Here is an 18,768-nt window from a genome sequence, read left to right on the forward strand (position 1 = left end):
GTTGTTTGTTAGGTAACTACTATTATGTGTTTTATGTTGGAGTGGTTAATAAAATAGGATATAACGTAGGTTTAAAAATATATATATATTGATTCACCTTTACTCTTTTGGAGGTGCTTCCCGCCAGGTTTTGGTGATGGTTGAACTGCACGCTAACACAATGTTCAGCCAGAGCTGGAGCCTTGTTGTGCTGGAGCACATATGACTCAGTGGACGTACATGACAGATGGTAAAGCCACATTTTATAGCATGATTCGTAATTCACAGCCCAGACTGTGTGTAATGAGTAACTGTAGACATCCGGCCTCATTATACATGGAAAACGCTTGTGTTGCCAAACTGCATGTCACAGAGTGTCACTGTCACAGACTTTTTTTCCTTGCATATCATCCTCCACATACCCTCCAGTTTTCACGATGCTCTGACAATGCTGCATGAATTATGAATCGTCCTGTGTTACACGACAGATCGTTTTACATGCAGTATCATAACACTCGTTTAGTTTTCTCTTGAGAAAAAAAAAGACTCAGTGGCAAAAATCGTTTTAGCCTCTGTAGTTTATATGTAATAAACTGACAATCCCTTCCAATCCAGTTTACATGGTGCTGCATACATGCTTGTGGCCCTTTCCACAAACATTTGAACAGAGAGGAACCTTGTTAATCTGATGAGCCATGGCAAGACATCTAAATGTTCCTGCTCCAGGAACTCTATTTCATGTGCTGATGTGTTGGCATTCTGTATGCCAGCTCATAGTGGACAACCATGGACCACGTTACAGTGGGATTTGCATTATTAAAAAGGAAATCAGTTGTCTCGTTGCATGCGCTATCTCCCATGTGTGAACACTGAGATGGAGCAGACTTAATTTTCTGGTCCGAGGTTGCCTCTGTTTTAATGAGTTGTCAACGCCTGCGTCGCCAAGGGCTCCTGGTTTAGAAGACATTTGATGCAAGCGAGTGCACAATTTTCTTTGTGAAACGGTCATGAGCTAGCCTAACGTATCTTTCCGGACTGCCCCACCCCAAGAATTTGGCATGGTCTTGATGCTAAATGTTAATTCAATCAGATGCAGGAGTTGACAGAGTAGTAAATAGAAGTTTATATGCAGTGCAGTAACTGAGAAATCATGGACTTTACTGCAGGACACACTGCAAGGCTTGGAGAGAACACAGAGTTCATTTTAGATTTGATTCAACATTTATAATAGCTTTTTAAGGATAAGGTCTGTGTTGGCATCCTTGTCCAAATCCATGCCGTGTTTTACACCCTCCGCGTATGCAAGATTCGGTTTCTATTTCTCTCTTTCTCTGCTTTTACGGGAAATTAAGACAGGAAATAGTGGCTAGAACAAAAGCACCTGCCATTGCTGACGACATTCGACGGTTACTTCAGGATTATCGGTGTTGTCGTAAATCGAAACATACCGAAAGATAGATTTGCTTAACCAAGAATCATTAGACACATTTTATTAGCATACTGAACTTCTAGTAACACATATAGGAGGTAATGCATTCGTTTCATTTCTACAAGTATTTCCACAAAGTGTCTTTCTCCTTCTGTTCAGAATGCTTTACTTTAAGACAGAGCTGTATGTTTTATATTTTTCCTAAATAAGAATCACATTGTTAATACTGTTGTTAGTGCACTGTACAAGTGCTGCTGTGAGAATCATCAAGCAGACTAACAGCTGTATTGCACAAGACTATGCAACACTGCAGCAAAATTCAGAACACAAATAATGATCATTCCTAACACATCCAAATCCTAGCAATACATTTGTGACTGGGTGTAACAATCTGGAGGTACATGCTTCACACTGTAAGGGAACAGTAGGTGGTCTGCATTGTTTTGTAGACCTATAGACATGTCATTGCCTAAGCATATATTATTTTTTTCTTGTAGGAATGCAATCTGGTGCAGGTGGAGAAGGCAAAACATTAGGGTAACATGTGTAATAGATAATAATAAAAAAGGGGGAAATATGCACTGTATGCTCACAAAGTTTCAAATGCAAATGGTGTAAAAGCTTTTCCCATGGAGTAGATGTCATAAAATGTAAGCAGTTTGTCTAATGAAATCAGATAAAAGTCACCACATGTACGTTTCTTTTTTCTTTTACAGCCAACTATAGTGATTTATTTAGGCTTGTGGTGTTTTTAGTTATATTATGTTGTGTGTTGTTGCTGATGAGAACCGCACTGGTGCCACTCCATGTCTGACTCGGGAATTGCAGCCTCGCTGCTCACACGCTGTGCCTGCTGTTGATTAGTGATGTCACTGCCTGTTCTGTCTCTGACTCGGGAATTGCAGCCTCGCTGCTCACACGCTGTGCCTGCTGTTGATTAGTGATGTCACTGCCTGTTCTGTCTCTGACTCAGGAATTGCAGCCTCGCTGCTCACACGCTGTGCCTGCTGTTGATTAGTGATGTCACTGCCTGTTCTGTCTCTGACTCGGGAATTGCAGCCTCGCTGCTCACACGCTGTGCCTGCTGTTGATTAGTGATGTCACTGCCTGTTCTGTCTCTGACTCAGGAATTGCAGCCTCGCTGCTCACACGCTGTGCCTGCTGTTGATTAGTGATGTCACTGCCTGTTCTGTCTCTGACTCGGGAATTGCAGCCTCGCTGCTCACACGCTGTGCCTGCTGTTGATTAGTGATGTCACTGTCTCTGACTCGGGAATTGCAGCCTCGCTGCTCACACGCTGTGCCTGCTGTTGATTAGTGATGTCACTGCCTGTTCTGTCTCTGACTCGGGAATTGCAGCCTCGCTGCTCACATGCTGTGCCTGCTGTTGATTAGTGATGTCACTGCCTGTTCTGTCTCTGACTCGGGAATTGCAGCCTCGCTGCTCACACGCTGGACCTGCTGTTGATTAGTGATGTCACTGCCTGTTCTGTCTCTGACTCGGGAATTGCAGCCTCGCTGCTCACACGCTGTGCCTGCTGTTGATTAGTGATGTCACTGCCTGTTCTGTCTCTGACTCGGGAATTGCAGCCTCGCTGCTCACACGCTGTGCCTGCTGTTGATTAGTGATGTCACTGCCTGTTCTGTCTCTGACTCGGGAATTGCAGCCTCGCTGCTCACACGCTGTGCCTGCTGTTGATTAGTGATGTCACTGCCTGTTCTGTCTCTGACTCGGGAATTGCAGCCTCGCTGCTCACATGCTGTGCCTGCTGTTGATTAGTGATGTCACTGCCTGTTCTGTCTCTGACTCGGGAATTGCAGCCTCGCTGCTCACACGCTGTGCCTGCTGTTGATTAGTGATGTCACTGCCTGTTCTGTCTCTGACTCGGGAATTGCAGCCTCGCTGCTCACACGCTGTGCCTGCTGTTGATTAGTGATGTCACTGCCTGTTCTGTCTCTGACTCTGGAATTGCAGCCTCACTGCTCACATGCTGTGCCTGCTGTTGATTAGTGATGTCACTGCCTGTTCCGTCTCTGACTCAGGAATTGCACCCTCGCTGCTCACACACTGGACCTGCTGTTGATTAGTGATGTCACTGCCTGTTCTGTCTCTGACTCTGGAATTGCACCCTCGCTGCTCACACACTGGACCTGCTGTTGATTAGTGATGTCACTGCCTGTTCTGTCTCTGACTCGGGAATTGCAGCCTCACTGCTCACATGCTGTGCCTGCTGTTGATTAGTGATGTCACGTCGCTGTGATTGACAGCTTAACCTTTTGCTTACAATTATAGCTGCTGTTGATTAGTGACTCCACTGCCTGTTCTTACTCTGACTCGGGAATTGCAGCCTCGCTGCTCACATGCTGTGCCTGCTGTTACTGAGTCACGTAATAATGATTGACAGCTTAACCTTTTGCTTACAATTATAGCAATTTGTGGACTCCATAGCAAATACTTACAATATTTAAAAATACTACTACTACTACTAATAATAATAAAATAAATAGTATAATCATTATTATTGTTATTATATTTAATAATAATAATAATAATTAGGAATAATAATAGATAATTTTAATAATAATAGTTTTGTTTTTTACTCTCTTACAGGGGGAAGCAAGCAGAAGTCATTGAAATAATATCACATGCCTAATGATTAAAATGCCATACTTCAGTGGCAAAGATTTGACTGAGTGCCAGAACGGTTCACTTCTGTCTGCTTCTCAGCTTTGCAACTCTTACATTCTTACATTTTCTAAAGCCTGTCACAGTGTTCGTGAAACTGGAGTGGATTAAAGTCTGAGTTATGTTCAATATAATGACAATGATAATAACTGTTCTGAATTTGCTCCAAAAGGCTTTTCAGTATGTTGCTACAGTCAGAACCCCTGTATTTGCTTATAAAAACGTACTTCACGAAATGATGGCCACTATAGAATTAACACATTTTGCATCTTAAAGCTGAATGAAACCAGCTAAATAATGTTACGTTAAAATATTGAATTGCATTGTAGTTGTCCATAGTATTTAACGAAAAAAATGACAAAAATTGACATTTTGAAATCTAACATGAAATACTGTGCTACTATTACTTCTTTTGGTAGAATTTTGCGATATAATTTTGTAGTTTCTTTGATTACATGATGAAAGCTCTGAATTATGTTTATATAGTTTTTATAGTTTCAATCCTAAAATTGTAGGTGATGCAAAACTTTTGGCCGTAGCTGTAGATCTACATTTTTGCAGGTAAGCCAGTTTGGAATTAAAATTGTGCTAGTGTGGTTTTGTTGAGAAGTGACCAAAGAACGAACAGCCCTGAGCTTTCAGATTGAGCCCAGCATTAGAGACCATGTTGAAACTGTGTAGATAACAAGTCTCCATTGAGCTTTGTGCAAGTGCAAGTTTGCTGAAAATATCTGGGTGTAAGTGCTGTTTCAAAATTTTATTTGCTGTTATATACAATCGATCAAATTAACCCAAGACACTGCTTCAAACTTAGCACAGAGAGAAGAACAAGAAATGGAAGTTTAGAACAGAAAGCAGGAAGTACTTTTTTTTTTTTTAGTTATGAAAGCATAGCCTAACAGGTGAAGTAGTGGGATCTAAAAGACTGGGAACATAACAAAAGACTACATGATGTGGTTTTAAATGAGTCCCCCCCCCCCCATAGGGGAGTATGGTGTGCTAGCAAGGGACGAGCCTTGAAGGGCCAAATGGCCTTTTCTTGTTCCCAAACTTTTCCTATGTTGTTATGCTCATATGTCTTTATATATTGTTCAACCACCCCCTGGTGGCAAAACACTGCCTTACAGGGTGTCTGTCACAGACATTATCCTTCACATATCATCCTCCAAGTACCTTGCAGTTTTCGTGATGCTCTGACAATGTTTATATACACATATATACACACACACAGACAATGATACTACTGACGAGATGAAAATAAATCACTTTGAAAATCTAGCCTCTTTAATTTGCTTTATCAATAAGTGACAATGTAATACTTAGCGTTACGTTCTGAATAAATTAAACGGTACAAAATGGTCAGAAACAAGTATCTAATTCTAATAGTCATTGACAGAACTGGGCTTGTGATAAGATTAGGGTGGGGAAGCTTGAATTGAATAAAGATTGTAGAGAGACCAGGATCAAGAAGAGAAAGAAAAGGAAGTGATAAACGGGGGACGTGATATAGAGAGGGGCAAAAGAAGCCAGCTTTCTGATTGTTTTCACACCATTATCATAGCATTTAAGTAATTTAATTGAACAATTTATTAAATATGGGAATCACCTTTTTTTTTTTTTTTTAACTAATACTTAAATAAGTTAGCATGTTAGTTTTCATAGCAAAGCACTGAAATGTAATATTCTAATTGAGCAGGTATATTAATTATTGTCAACATAAGTATTACAAAAGACTCTGCAAAATCAAAAAGCTTAGCAGTGCATTCTATAATAGGTATACTAAGAGCCCAATTCAGTGAGCTCTCAGCTTCTGTGAGAGAACGAGATAAGACTACAAAGTGGCATGGCATACAGAATTTACTGCAACAACGTATTGAACGATAATGACAACAAGACTAATACCACGGGATGTTTTCAGCACAGTTGTTTTGTTTGGTTATTTAGCAACGCTATAACGACAGTAGCGCCACAATTCCAATTTAATCTAAGGGGAAAACATGGACTAAGATGGTCTGCTCCGAGCACATTAGGGGAAGGCTCTAAGAGAGGAAGGAGGTTGTGACAGCGAGAGGGTTGTTTTATTTTAATTCTAGAGGGAAGGTTCCTCTGCTCTCAGACAGCCCTTGCAAAGCCGATTCGGTTGTTCCTCCGGTCGAACTCCACATAGTAGCGGCTGATGAAGTTGGCACCAAGGACCCAGATGGGACCAGTGGGCGGGGGCACGTCCAGACCTGAAAAAGTCACCACACACAAGTCCTCCCCAAACTTGGAATGCTGTTGGCAAGGAGGGGACAGGGAGGCAGTCAGTTTCACATAGAGACGAGCAGAGACTGTTAAAACTGTCCTCAACGCTACTCAGCTCTATAGCATGTTTATAGTGAGTCCTAGTCTAAAGACTCCATTCTCAGCTCTCCAGCACTGTCATTACCAGCACCTCAATAATAATGAGCACTAGTCAAAACAGTCCCATTCTCAGCTCTCCAGCACTGTCATTTGCCCTGCACCTGAACAGTGAAAGAACTATAAGAAGGAGAAACTAGGTTCAGTAGCATCAACATACCCAGTGAATGTAATCTTCTCCAGTCAGTTCATAGTCATGGCCTCCGAAGCTGAAGAAGATACTGGGCAGGGACTTCACTCTGCCACAGTCTACCGTGTACTGTAAACAGGAGAGGGCAGAAAGATAAGCAAGCAGTCCTGGACACAATAACACAATGATACAACAAATGATATAACTTATCAGAAACGCTAAAGAAGGCAGAGCCAGGACTGACAACTGCCTGCTTGTCCACAACTTTCACCTTCGAATTTATGATTTAATGTATGAATTTATGGATGGATCCATTAGTATTTAGAATACACAATCCATTACTTTGCATATCCAGTGTAATGCATAGCGTAGCGTATTCAAAAGTTATGTTCTTCCCTGGGGAGTGTGAAGCACTGACAAGTGCAGCGCTTTGATTGGCTGAGCCTCCTCTTTTTTCTACGTTACTGCTCACAGACACTTTTTGCTCTCTACACTTATTCCCATCAGTTACAGATTGTTTTCATGTTTATGAACTGAAGTTTGGCACAGTGGTGTAATGGGACCATATGTGAACAGAGATCCGTCATAGTTTACGGAAATGAATGTGTAGCTCTTCAACAGATCCCTGCAAGGAGAAACCTCTGTCTCATCAAGCGCTAAGCTGTGAAACCAAATGGTTGATCCAGGAGGCCAGCACGCAAAATGAAAGCTCCCTTTCACAGCAAACCCACATTCTGGTAAAAGATTTCTAAAGCCCGGTACAACTGTAGGGATTAGAGAGCCTCCAAAAGTGACAAATTACCAGGTACACTTATTATAGAGGGCTGTTGTAAAAAGGAAAGGGGCCATGATATATTTATTCAACTACTTTCCCAGTGAGTTATTTAAAAAACACCCTAACCTCCACAATAACAGAGCTCATATTTATTCTGAGATGATGTATTCTTTTTATTATTTAAGGAATTTACCCATGACCAGAAAGATGTGTTAATTATTTACATTTATTAAATAAGCCCTTTGGCATTCTGGCAACTCCTTCTACTACAAAGATGAAATTTGTTGATAATAATTCATGGAACTGCAAAGGCTTAGGGTTTAATTAATAAGGTGCTGTTATTAAAGCAATGATGCCAGAAATAACAAGCATTGTTAAACAACTTGACTATGACTGATGAGTAATGGCTGTCATTCTGCTGCTATGAAGCAGCTTTACATGTACTATACCATGCATGTATGTGCTTATTACTGAAGGCTTTTGATATACTCTACTACAATTTCCAATGATTTTAGGGTGCACCACATTATACACCAGCTAATTTGCTTCTCAAATCTAAATCTGTATTGTTCCAAGGTCGCTGGGGTAATTGTACAACTGTTTTGCAATTCCTAAAATGTTCCCATAGAGCTACTTGAAAGAGTCGCTTGAATTGCCCTTTTCGCTGACCTCTCCCTCTGCCAGTTCAGTCGCTCCAATGGCTTTCATTAGGATTGACACAGAGGAGGCGGGGCCTGTAATGTAGGAGGAGCCGGTGTCAATCACAGCCGTGCAGCCTCCTTTACAGAACAACAACTCCATGCCCACTGACACCCTGCAAGAGAAGGGGAGAGGATGTGTCAGAAAGAGAGAGAGAGGGAGAGAATGTATGAGAGAGGGGGGAGAGGGAAGAGGCTGAGGGACGGGCCAAAGAGATAGTGTCTGAAATAATGTGAGAGAAAGGAGGAGAAAAAGGCCTGTTTGAGATAACAGATCAAATGCTTTTGCAGCATTTTGTGAAAGATCAAAATGGCGGTCTGCGTTGCAAAACTAGCAGCAAACAACACTTCGTATACTAACTTTCCAAGTTGCTTGTTACTAGTTTTGTGTCATCTTAAGTTACCAAACTGGTAACAAAAGGGTGTATATGAAAGGTTGCAGAAAAGACAGTGGTAAACCAGCAGGTTAAAAAGGAAGAGTTTGACAGTGAGAGTGCTGAGTGATTTATGGAAGCTGCTGTTGATATAGTACCTATATCAAAGTGTTTCCTACCCTTTCATCTGGATCTCCCACTTTCCTTTCTTGCTGGTGCTGAGGTAGTTGAATTCTCCGGTGTAATAGTTGGGGTCCGTGCCCCCCAGCACAATCTCTCCACCTGGCTTTTTGTGGGGGTCCCTGCCACACAAGTGAAAACATTATTTATTTATTTTTTTTACAAGCCTCTTTTTGGAATGCATATTGATTGTGTCTGAGGTTTAAACTCTATAGGGGGTAACTCTGTTTTAAACGCCAACTCACTACGGAATGGGATTGACCCTGGGAAACCCACACAGTTCCCAAGAGTGGTTTGGATGCTACCAAATTCAATCTAATAATTAAAAAATTAATGTTTCAATTATTAGCTTGAACACATTATTTTATATATTCTTTTAAGATAATTTCTATATTTCACTGCAGCATTTGTAATGTCAAAATAGCACAGTTCGCTTATAATTAATATTGTTTTTAATGTTATAACTTGTACTCACTAAGAGTTATGCCCTAAAGACAATGTGGTTTTGTAGGAAGCTATCTTGACAAGTAATCATAGAGGAATGTTAAACATACCTGCTATAATACACTGAAAAGACCTCCTCTTTGAGGCTGTGCTGAGACAGGATCTGGTCGAAAACAGGGGTGATACCGTCAATGGCCGAGTTGGGGTATCCCATCCCCAGAACTCCATCAAACTTGGCAAAGATGAAGGGCAGAGCTGGTAGAGCCGTAACTTCAGCAAACACCTGGATGACAGGGATACCTCCCACCTGAAGGGGGCGACAGGGAGTCGTGAGAAACATGACCCTTTCACAATAATTGATGTACCTTATGCATATATATATATATATATATATATATGGTATGGAAATTTATAATTTCTCGAAAACAAATAATTTTAGGAAAAATCTTTTGTAGCAAAAGTTTTGTTTTTATGGATGAGGAAAACATGTTACAAGAAATAGATATACTGTACAAATATTTATTTCAGCCTTTTTTTTTTTTTTTAACAAAACTCCAAAAACTCCAGAAGTTTCTAGAAATGATACATTTCCACTGGGATATGCAACCTTTGACTACAAGTGTACATACAGTATAGTGTGTGTAGTGCGTTAACTGAAAATAGCATTTGTAAAGTGTTCTAGACTACTGTTGGTTTATTGTCAAGAAAACCAAACTTGATTTAATTCATTAAAAACTTCAAAACTTTCCTAAACGCTGCTATAAAATAAAGTTTTCCTCTGACACTGACTTGCTAGACAGAGACTATGGTAGCAGCTAATACTTCATTCTGATTGGATCCCCTGTCTATAATTTTCCTAAGTACGCCTGGTATGCTTTTTGCTTTGCACACGGGTATTGTCAAGGAATAGTTAAGATGATGATGCCAGGTGTTGCCTGCAGGGGTCAGGAACGACCTGGCAGTAAAATATTGAACCCCACAGTAAATTCACGTATAATCCCACAAAGGTTAAGTTTTATGCGTTTTTAAATGTTATCACTACAGATTAAAATCATTATCATTAATCATTAATAAAGTATTGACGGTATAAATGAAAGCATGGCATGGACCTTTGATTTGAGACCAAACAGAAAGTACGAGCAAGACATCTGAAATATTTTAACGCAGTGCTCTCTGTATTGCTTCAATGTGTGCAGACTGTAACAAGGTAGAGGCTGGGAACGAACCGGCTGCCCTGCTCACCGCAAGTGCGCGTCTTGACCACAATGCAAAAGCGCTGGGGAAGCGTGAATAAAATCACCAGATGAATGCATCGGCACTGCAGGACAACACGGGATACAACAAAGGCCATAGAATAGGTTCCATGCGTTTTGGGACCCTTTCAAGTTTCTCCGCTTACCACCACCAGGTCTTGACTGAGGAAGCCCCTGACGTTGCCAGAGCCGTACTGAATAGAGAAAGCCGTCCCGTTCGCTATGTGTGTGTTAGACTTGGAGGAGTCGTATCTGTTGTGTGAAACTGGGGAAAGCAAACACATTCCAGTTATTGATTTATTCAGGACTAGTGGCATGGTAGACTGCAGATCATTCAAATCTACAAATAAACCGATCTGCATAGTATATGGAATATGCATTTTGTAAAATACCTTATGTCACCCAATACTGCTCTCTAGGGGTAATTGGGGGTAAATGCTCGTAATTAATAAAACACAGTACTGTGTTTCACAATATTTGAGCGTATCTTTCTTCCACACATAATGAATGGAAATGCAGAGCTGCCACATATTGTGCCAGACGTTACACGGTGTTATGTTGGGCACTCATTATAGAGAGCAGTCTGTGGGACGTGTGTGTGTGTGTGTGTGTGTGTGTGTGTGTGTGTGTGTGTGTGTGTGTGTGTGTGTGTGTGTGTGTGTGTGTGTGTGTGTGTGTGTGTGTGTGTGTGTGTGTGTGTGTGTGTGTGTGTTATCCGTCTCTTATGTGTATCGGTATGGGCGGTGTGTGCAGCTGTGCTGTATGAGGACTCACAGCAGGCAGTGTACAGGGGAGAGCAGCTGTAGGAGGGCACCCACAGGTTGGAGGAACCGGTATCAAATACCACGTTGAAAATCTGGGGCGGGGAGCCGATACTAATCTCTCCGAAATACTGAGTCTGGAGCAAAAAGGTGAAAAAGAGAGAAGAGAGGGATCAGATTTAATACCTACATTTACAGACCTCTGTGATTTTTAAAATAAAGTTATTACAAAAGTAGAGAGAATAGCAGGTTTATGCTCTTACATCATAGTAGTTGGTGAGCGGGGTAGTCCCGTTGCTAGGGTGTGGATTCACGGCTTCCTTCAAGCGCAGTTCCGCAAAGACCTCCGCTGGCGTCACTCCCATGACGCGCAGGGTCTCCCGCACTGAGGGCATCTTCCTCAGAGCGATCCTGGAGAGTGAGGGGGAGAGGGGCTTGGGCAGGGGGTTAGGACCTGGCTAAGCATGCTGCTCGAAACGACAGTGAGACACCTATTGCTTAGATCCGGAAGGTATCTGCTGTATTCCCACCTCCATCCAGGTCTCAAAGTAGTTTATTATTTCACTATACTGTATCTGTAAACCCTGGTATTATAAAAAGGCATATACTTATGTTAACTATAAATATAATGTAGTCTAGATATGAGATGTACAGCCACACTAGCACAATTTTAATTCCACAATTTTAATAATAATAATAATAATATAATTTAGATCTTTTATTTAACAACATGTAATCAAATACACTACAAAGTGATATCGCAAAAGTGTACCTGAAGCCATAATAGTAGTACAGTATTTCATGTTAGATTTCGAGAGGTCACATTTTTTAATTTGTCAGGTTTTTTGTTAAGTATAGGGGAACTACAATGAGGTATGTAATTCAATATGTTAACGTAACATTATTCAGCAGGTTTCATTCGACTCTATGATTAGTTAATTCTATAGGGTGATGCAGAACCTTTGGCTCTAGCTGTATTTCAGTTTGCTTGCATTGTAATACCAGCAGATGTCAATATAATACTGTATCAATACTGATTAGGATCATCCAGACTGACTGCAAGCTGCCAACAGAAATTTTCCCTGTGCAATGTGTGTGATTTTTTTTTTTTTTTATATGCCCTTCAAAATGTAAAATATAAAACAGTTCTCTCATCACATCACCCAAACAGTCTTCTCCAGCCTAAATCACTTTTAAAGGATAAAAAAAAAAAAAGAAAGAAAAAAAAGTCTCTTTTGGGGTTAAAAATTAAATATTCTGAGATTGTGCCCTTGCTTTGGTCACATTCACTGCTGATGCTGCACATCTGTAAAACTACTCAAGGTTGATTTGTTCTGGAATCCCATTTGGTCTTCTGGAGTACGGCTGACTGTGCTGCTTACCTCCCAGTCCCTCGGCTCTAATCATTAGGCCAGGGGTACACAATCTCGCTCTTTTGAAATTCAGGGCTCCCCTGGTCTTTGCCCCTCTCATATCCTATACTACACCATTAAATAAACATCCGTCAAGGTCCTAATCAGTTCATTTAGATTTTACTTCGATCACAGCCTGGGAATGAGCTCAATACACTCCTCCAGTGTATCACAGTATTTCACTTCATAAAACCAGCAGCATGCAGAGAAACCTCTAAATGATTTGAATATAAATTAACAAATGCCCTTACCTTGTGATGGCTTGGCTTGAGCTTATCACCAGCGCCAGCAGAAAAGCAGCCCACCAGCGCATTGCAGTTTGAGTTTGCAGTGTAAAGATTCAGAATTGCCAAGATCCAACAGTCTGCGTCTCTGAAAACTGCCTTTCACGCTCTTCCTTTTATACCATCTCTCTCCTGCGTTTGACTGTGACCCGCAGGCCCAAGTTTTAGTGTGCCCCCCCCCAAACACCAGCCCCTCCTTGCTGGATCAGGCCCAGAGCAGGGCAACCTAGGGGTCGTGCTGAGACAGAAAGCAGTGACAGAGAGACCTGTCAGTGAGGTCCAGAGAGTGCACTGCTTCAACAGGAGGTACCCCTCATCGCCTGGGGTTGGGGAGCTGGAAGTGAAACAGTGAAGTCAGAAAGAGATTGAGAGAAATGGGTATTTTTTACCCCAAATGACCAACAGCCCAGAGACGGAAGAGCTGTTGCTTTTAAAGCTAGTGGTTACAGCTGAGGGACTAGGAGGGTAGCAGTGTGGCTGAGGAACTGGGAGGGTAGCAGTGGTTAGAGCTGAGGGACTGGGAGGGTAGCAGTGTGGTCTAGTGGTTAGAGCTGAGGGACTGGGAGGGTAGCAGTGTGGTCTAGTGGTTAGAGCTGAGGGACTGGGAGGGTAGCAGTGTGGTCTAGTGGTTAGAGCTGAGGGACTGGGAGGTGTGGTCTAGTGGTTAGAGCTGAGGGACTGGGAGGGTGAGGGTGGTTAGAGCTGAGGACTGGGAGGGAGGCAGTGTGGTCTAGTGGTTAGAGCTGAGGGACTGGGAGGGTGTAGCAGTGTGGTCTGGGAGTGGTGGTTAGAGCTGAGGGACTGGGAGGGTAGCAGTGTGGTCTAGTGGTTAGAGCTGAGGGACTGGGAGGGTAGCAGTGTGGTCTAGTGGTTAGAGCTGAGGGACTGGAGGGTAGCAGTGTGGTCTCTTTGATTAGAGCTTAGGGACTCGTAATCCAGACAGATTCTGCATTCCCCTAACTGAAGGTACATGGCTGTTGCCAGTAGCAATAACTTTACCAGGACTAAACAAACACTGTCTCCTCAGATGCATTGCTCTCTAGGCTGTCCCATATAATACAGGGTTCCTGGGAGGGGTCTCAGTCTTGTTCTCACAGCTGAGCGGCTTTCTACTGGGATTAATCACAGGGCCTGCAGCTAGAAGGAGCTTGGCTTCATAGTCCTCTGATGCACAACACAAACTGGTATTATTCTGCTGATGTTACAGAAAGAGGAATATCAGGCTGTTTGTGTAACTTCTGGTACACGTCATGCCGTCTTCTTCAGGAGCAACGCAAAGACTCATATTTATTTCTACATGCTGGAGTCTTGTTTCACAAGTATTAGAACTATATATATAGTTCAGACATTTCCAAAAAATATGTAATAAAAGCAAACAGTTCAGCTGCACATGAGTAGATTTTAAAACTTTAGGAAGATTGAGCATGCTTGTCGTAGAGGATCCATCCAGTGTTTTGAATGAATCCACTCAATTGCCCCTCTTAATCTTGTGCTGTGTGTGATGAATGAATGGCTTGTTTCTTTTCTGTTTATTCTGTTTAGCCATATTTGTGTTGCTTGAGACACACCATGAGACAGATTGCAGCAGGGGTGAAGAAACAGTTGCTCTAATCAACATTTGGGCTGACAGTTCAATCCACAGAAGCTTGGATGGAAGCGTCAGTAGCAAGCTGCCTTGATATGTGCATTGTTTACATACGTCTGTCACCCAGGTCAACCCTGCTTTATCAAAAGCAGTGTGAAATCACGTAACCAACCCGCATGACACCGGGTCCTGATCTGGGTAGGTTCCGACCCGGGTAGAGCATGCCAATGTGAAAGGGGATCGTTGATATATGAAATGGTAGCTGTATCAGTCCAGCGATGATAGACAGATGGAAAGAGATGGGATACCTTTTATTGCACTAAATAAACAACAATTAATCACAAGTTTTCAAGACCTCAAAGGTATTTCATACAAGTGAAAATAGGAAAGACAGATTGATGTTTAAATGATAGTACAAACAAAATAAAAGTTTTATTGTTTGAAATAGCTGGAACCATCGAATTTTCTGCACTCTCTCTCTCTCTCTCTCTCTCTCTCTCTCTCTCTCTCTCTCTCTCTTTCACTCATCTAATTCCTGTGAGTTAGACTCAGTTCCCACAGCTCGCCCAAAGGTCAAACCCAAGGTCAGCGCTGTGTACACAAGCCTGCTCCGCTCCGACGAAAAGATGTTAATGTTCACGTCAAAGAGATGCAATAACAGCAGGGGCAAAGATTGCATCTACGCGCGGCAGTCTTTCCCACTGCCAAACAGTGCCAGACAGGGCAACAGTACAGAGAAACTGACTTTAACGAAACTTGAAGAACTCACATCTTCAACCAAAGAGCAAACACAACAACAGCCAGTATCCATGGACTACATGCCCCGGAGGGGAACGCTGTATATTACATAGCTTCCAAAACATGCTTATATTTTAAAGCATTTATTAGACCCAGCGGAAATACTGACTATCATTGGGCCTGGAATTCAGTGTAATGACTATGGCTCGTTTAGATAGATCATTGCAGACTATAGATCGATTTCATTACTCCAAATAAGTTAAGATTACGTTGAAAGAGAAAATTGCTCGTCGATGAAAAAACAGCTTATCTCAGTCTGTCTTTTCAATCTGGCATAAACCACTCGACTGTTTCTGCTCTCTGGCAGGACTCCTGACACATAAACAAAGGAATTGTGGTCTAGTAACAACGGCCGTTTTCAGTAGAAACGTTACTGCTTAATAAGCAAAGAGCACTCAAACTATTATACTGGAATTAAAACACTGTGTCTCTTATGACTTGAAAATATGTAGAAGTAGAAGATATTGAAAATATGTAGAAGTTTGGTTCTGAAAAATTATGCTGAATAATTCAACACTCTTACGAGATGTGGACTGGACTTAATATCTTATGGAGTGAGGGATTTCCATGATGAATAACCTGTATTAACTAAAGAATGAATTATAAATCCAAACAACAGGCTGTAAACCAAAATAATAGGTTTTAGTCGGCATTTGAATTTGAAGAATTTGCATGTTACTTAGCAGTCTGTTTAAGCAGATGTCATTGATAACTGTCCAATCCCTTCTCCAAATCCATTCCGCCCATTCCAGGTTGTCGGAGACCGTTAGCCAGATGGCCAGTGTGAGGATTGCAGTGAGAGCTCTAATGCATGTTTTTGGAAGGCAGAGAGTGGCACTTATGAGCCATCCTGTGACCCCAGGTCCCATGTGGCCCCAGGAGCTGGTTTCCCACAGTCAGAACTTTGAAAGACCCCGGGAGCGAATCACAGAGGACACAGGCTCTGCGTCACTCCCCTGCACCGGCACACGCTGCCCAGACACTGCCCGCGGGCGTGGGAAAACACAGGGGGTTGGGGAGACGAGGTGAGCCTGCTTACCAAACCAACCCAACAAGACTGGAGAAGTGCCACAATAAAACACTTACATTGCATTCAGTAAACAACATACAGTACTGTACTGCATCACAAATTATGTCCCTGGAAAAATCACCTTAAAGAATCATATTTTAAATTCTATTTTATATTTTTGTAGTCTAATAATCTACCTGTATACATTTAATATAAGTAAATTATTATTATTATTATTATTATTATTATTATTATTATTATTATTATTATTATTATTATCTAAAAAATATCTAATATCTGAGTACTAGTATGTGAGATTAAGCAAAAATGTAGGACTATTCTATTATTCTATTATTATATCCTTGGACAATTTCGGATTACCTTGTGTAAAGGCTTGACGATTGCTTACATCCTAAAGCCAAAATATTGTCTCTGATCTCCGGCTTTCTACATGACTTACACTGTGTGTCTGCCTTCTGTCTACAGCAGAGGAGCGAGGACAGCGATCCTCCAAAAGCCAAGGCATTGGAGGCAAAACCAGCCCTCTCATGTTTACATGTCTTAATAGAATATCAAACGTATTGTTCAGTAAAGGCTAAGGTATGTCTCATTCCCAGGGTCAGAAGTTTCAGAATTGCTCATTCTGAAATTGCTTTGTGATTGATAGCAATCTTAAACAGATGGGTGCACAGAAAATGACAAGGCCATTGCAAGGCTATGCTTACTAAATGTATGCAATCCTTTTCTTCCATGTATTCATTCATTTATTTTTTAAATTAAAATGAATAATGTACTTGGTCTCTCGAATTGAGGATCTTAAAAATAACCAGTTATGAAAACTCTTTCTAGTATTCTTGTCTGTACAAATATATTAAAAAAATCCACAGGGGGGGGGTTCCTGTTTTAATAAATGAAATGATGTCAGTATTTTTGTAGATGTAGACATCTGTATATTTTGTATAATGCTTACTCTCTGTAGTTTGGTTGTAAAACTAAACTGTATTTTGTGGGATAGTAAAATAGCTGGAAACGGAGGACTGTGCTTATTCATTGAAGGTGTAGCAACTCTGAAGCAGTTAAAATAAGTATATATTAACAATCGTCATTAAACACGGGGTGAATATATGTGAATACAAAATAGCTAAACCGGAACGATTTCACAATTTTACTGTTTCTGAGCGAGACAACAAACTAAGGCTGGTCACCTCATGCTTATTTCTAATGGCTGCGAGTCAGATTTCTAGGGAGCAACATGTGCACTGTGAAAAAGAGGACCGGTTTTTATTTAGCTAATCAAAGGGATTACCTTGACATGAACTTGCCGAAGAGTTCTCTGGTCACTGAAATAATGATCACAACAGCTAAGCCTATGTTAATCCTACTACCAGAGTACTGTCTGAAAATGGAGAAACGTGTTAATATTTTATTGAGTGGCAATGCTGTGATAACATGCTTTACAGCCTGTTTACATACATGTCAATAAAATTGTTGCTTTTAGCAGCTGTCCAATTGAGTCACATTCTCACAGAACCTCTCGATTGAGAAAGCGTTATACGAGCCAAGTGTAATCCGGGAAATACCATTCCTTGGTACTGGAAACAAATAAAAGGAATGGCTTTCCTGGAAACACGTCTCCTTCTTTGTGATGAGTTATACAGTAACAATCATTATAATAAAAGAAAACATAATATTTAGTTCCACTGTATATAAAACAGACTGGATCTACCATCGTGGGGATAAATCATTTCAGAAACAACAGGGAGATAACTGTGTTCTCAGTGAATACAATCCACAGTCATGTTTTTTATACTAGCGAGGAAGGAAGTTGTTCTGCTAGATGTGTCCTCTTGTTGTAGCTGTTGTGTGAGAAGAAATACTGGACGTCACTTTTTAATGTCCTTGTTTTGAATTAGAAAAGAAATAACGGAAAACCAGGCATTTGTCATCCAGTGGCAGGCTGTGCTGTGCATCAGCTGGAGCCTTTGTGATGTTCCACGTGTACATTGGTTCTGAGGATTAAGGGCTCATCTACAATGATTTTTTTTTTTTTTTTTTTTTTTAAGGTGGTCAACAGACAAACCACTCAAACATTTGATAAAACTGTGTATCCGTCCTTGTTTCCGAGATTTTTTTTTTTTTTTTTTTCCGACTTCTCCTTCCAGATTTTATTAATCCTATTCAGGACGTCATATCTGAATTTCCATCTCTATAATAGCAATGCCTATGGCTCTGATTGAAGTGGAAATGCTAGCTCAAGGTAAACTACACTGTTGTGACACATTAGTAAAATGCTGCCACATGGCAGCTTTTTTTCATTGTGTTTGATAGTACAATACACACTATGCTATATAACAAAATAATAAGTTTTAGTCTGAGCAATTTGCATGTTACTTAGCAGTCTGTTTAAGCAGATGTCATTGATAATTCCCCTCTCCAAATCCATTCCGCCCATTCCAGGTTATCGGAGACCAACAGTCAGTGCTGATTAAAACACAGGCTTTATAATGTTTCAAACGTTACCCTGCGTGGTGTTGTTGACCAGGGCACGTCCTACTGTATGTAGATAAAGTTT

The 18,768-nt window shown here is 41.2% G+C and overlaps 1 protein-coding gene across 1 annotated transcript; it reads right to left on the bottom strand.

Moving 5' to 3' along the window:
* Positions 1-4,599: 4,599 nt before the first annotated feature.
* LOC121304643 (renin-like) lies at positions 4,600-12,908 on the bottom strand. Its single transcript, XM_041235903.1, has 9 exons — positions 12,772-12,908; positions 11,372-11,519; positions 11,122-11,245; positions 10,494-10,612; positions 9,205-9,401; positions 8,650-8,772; positions 8,068-8,212; positions 6,654-6,752; positions 4,600-6,367 (listed from the first exon to the last, which is right to left on the bottom strand). The coding sequence occupies exons 1-9, from the start codon at positions 12,831-12,833 to the stop codon at positions 6,206-6,208; spliced, it is 1,179 nt and encodes a 392-aa protein (XP_041091837.1). The 5' UTR covers positions 12,834-12,908; the 3' UTR covers positions 4,600-6,205.
* Positions 12,909-18,768: the final 5,860 nt, after the last annotated feature.

The sequence above is a fragment of the Polyodon spathula genome, chromosome 39 (genome assembly GCF_017654505.1).
Source record: "Polyodon spathula isolate WHYD16114869_AA chromosome 39, ASM1765450v1, whole genome shotgun sequence".
In the NCBI taxonomy this organism is placed as follows: Eukaryota; Metazoa; Chordata; class Actinopteri; order Acipenseriformes; family Polyodontidae; genus Polyodon; species Polyodon spathula.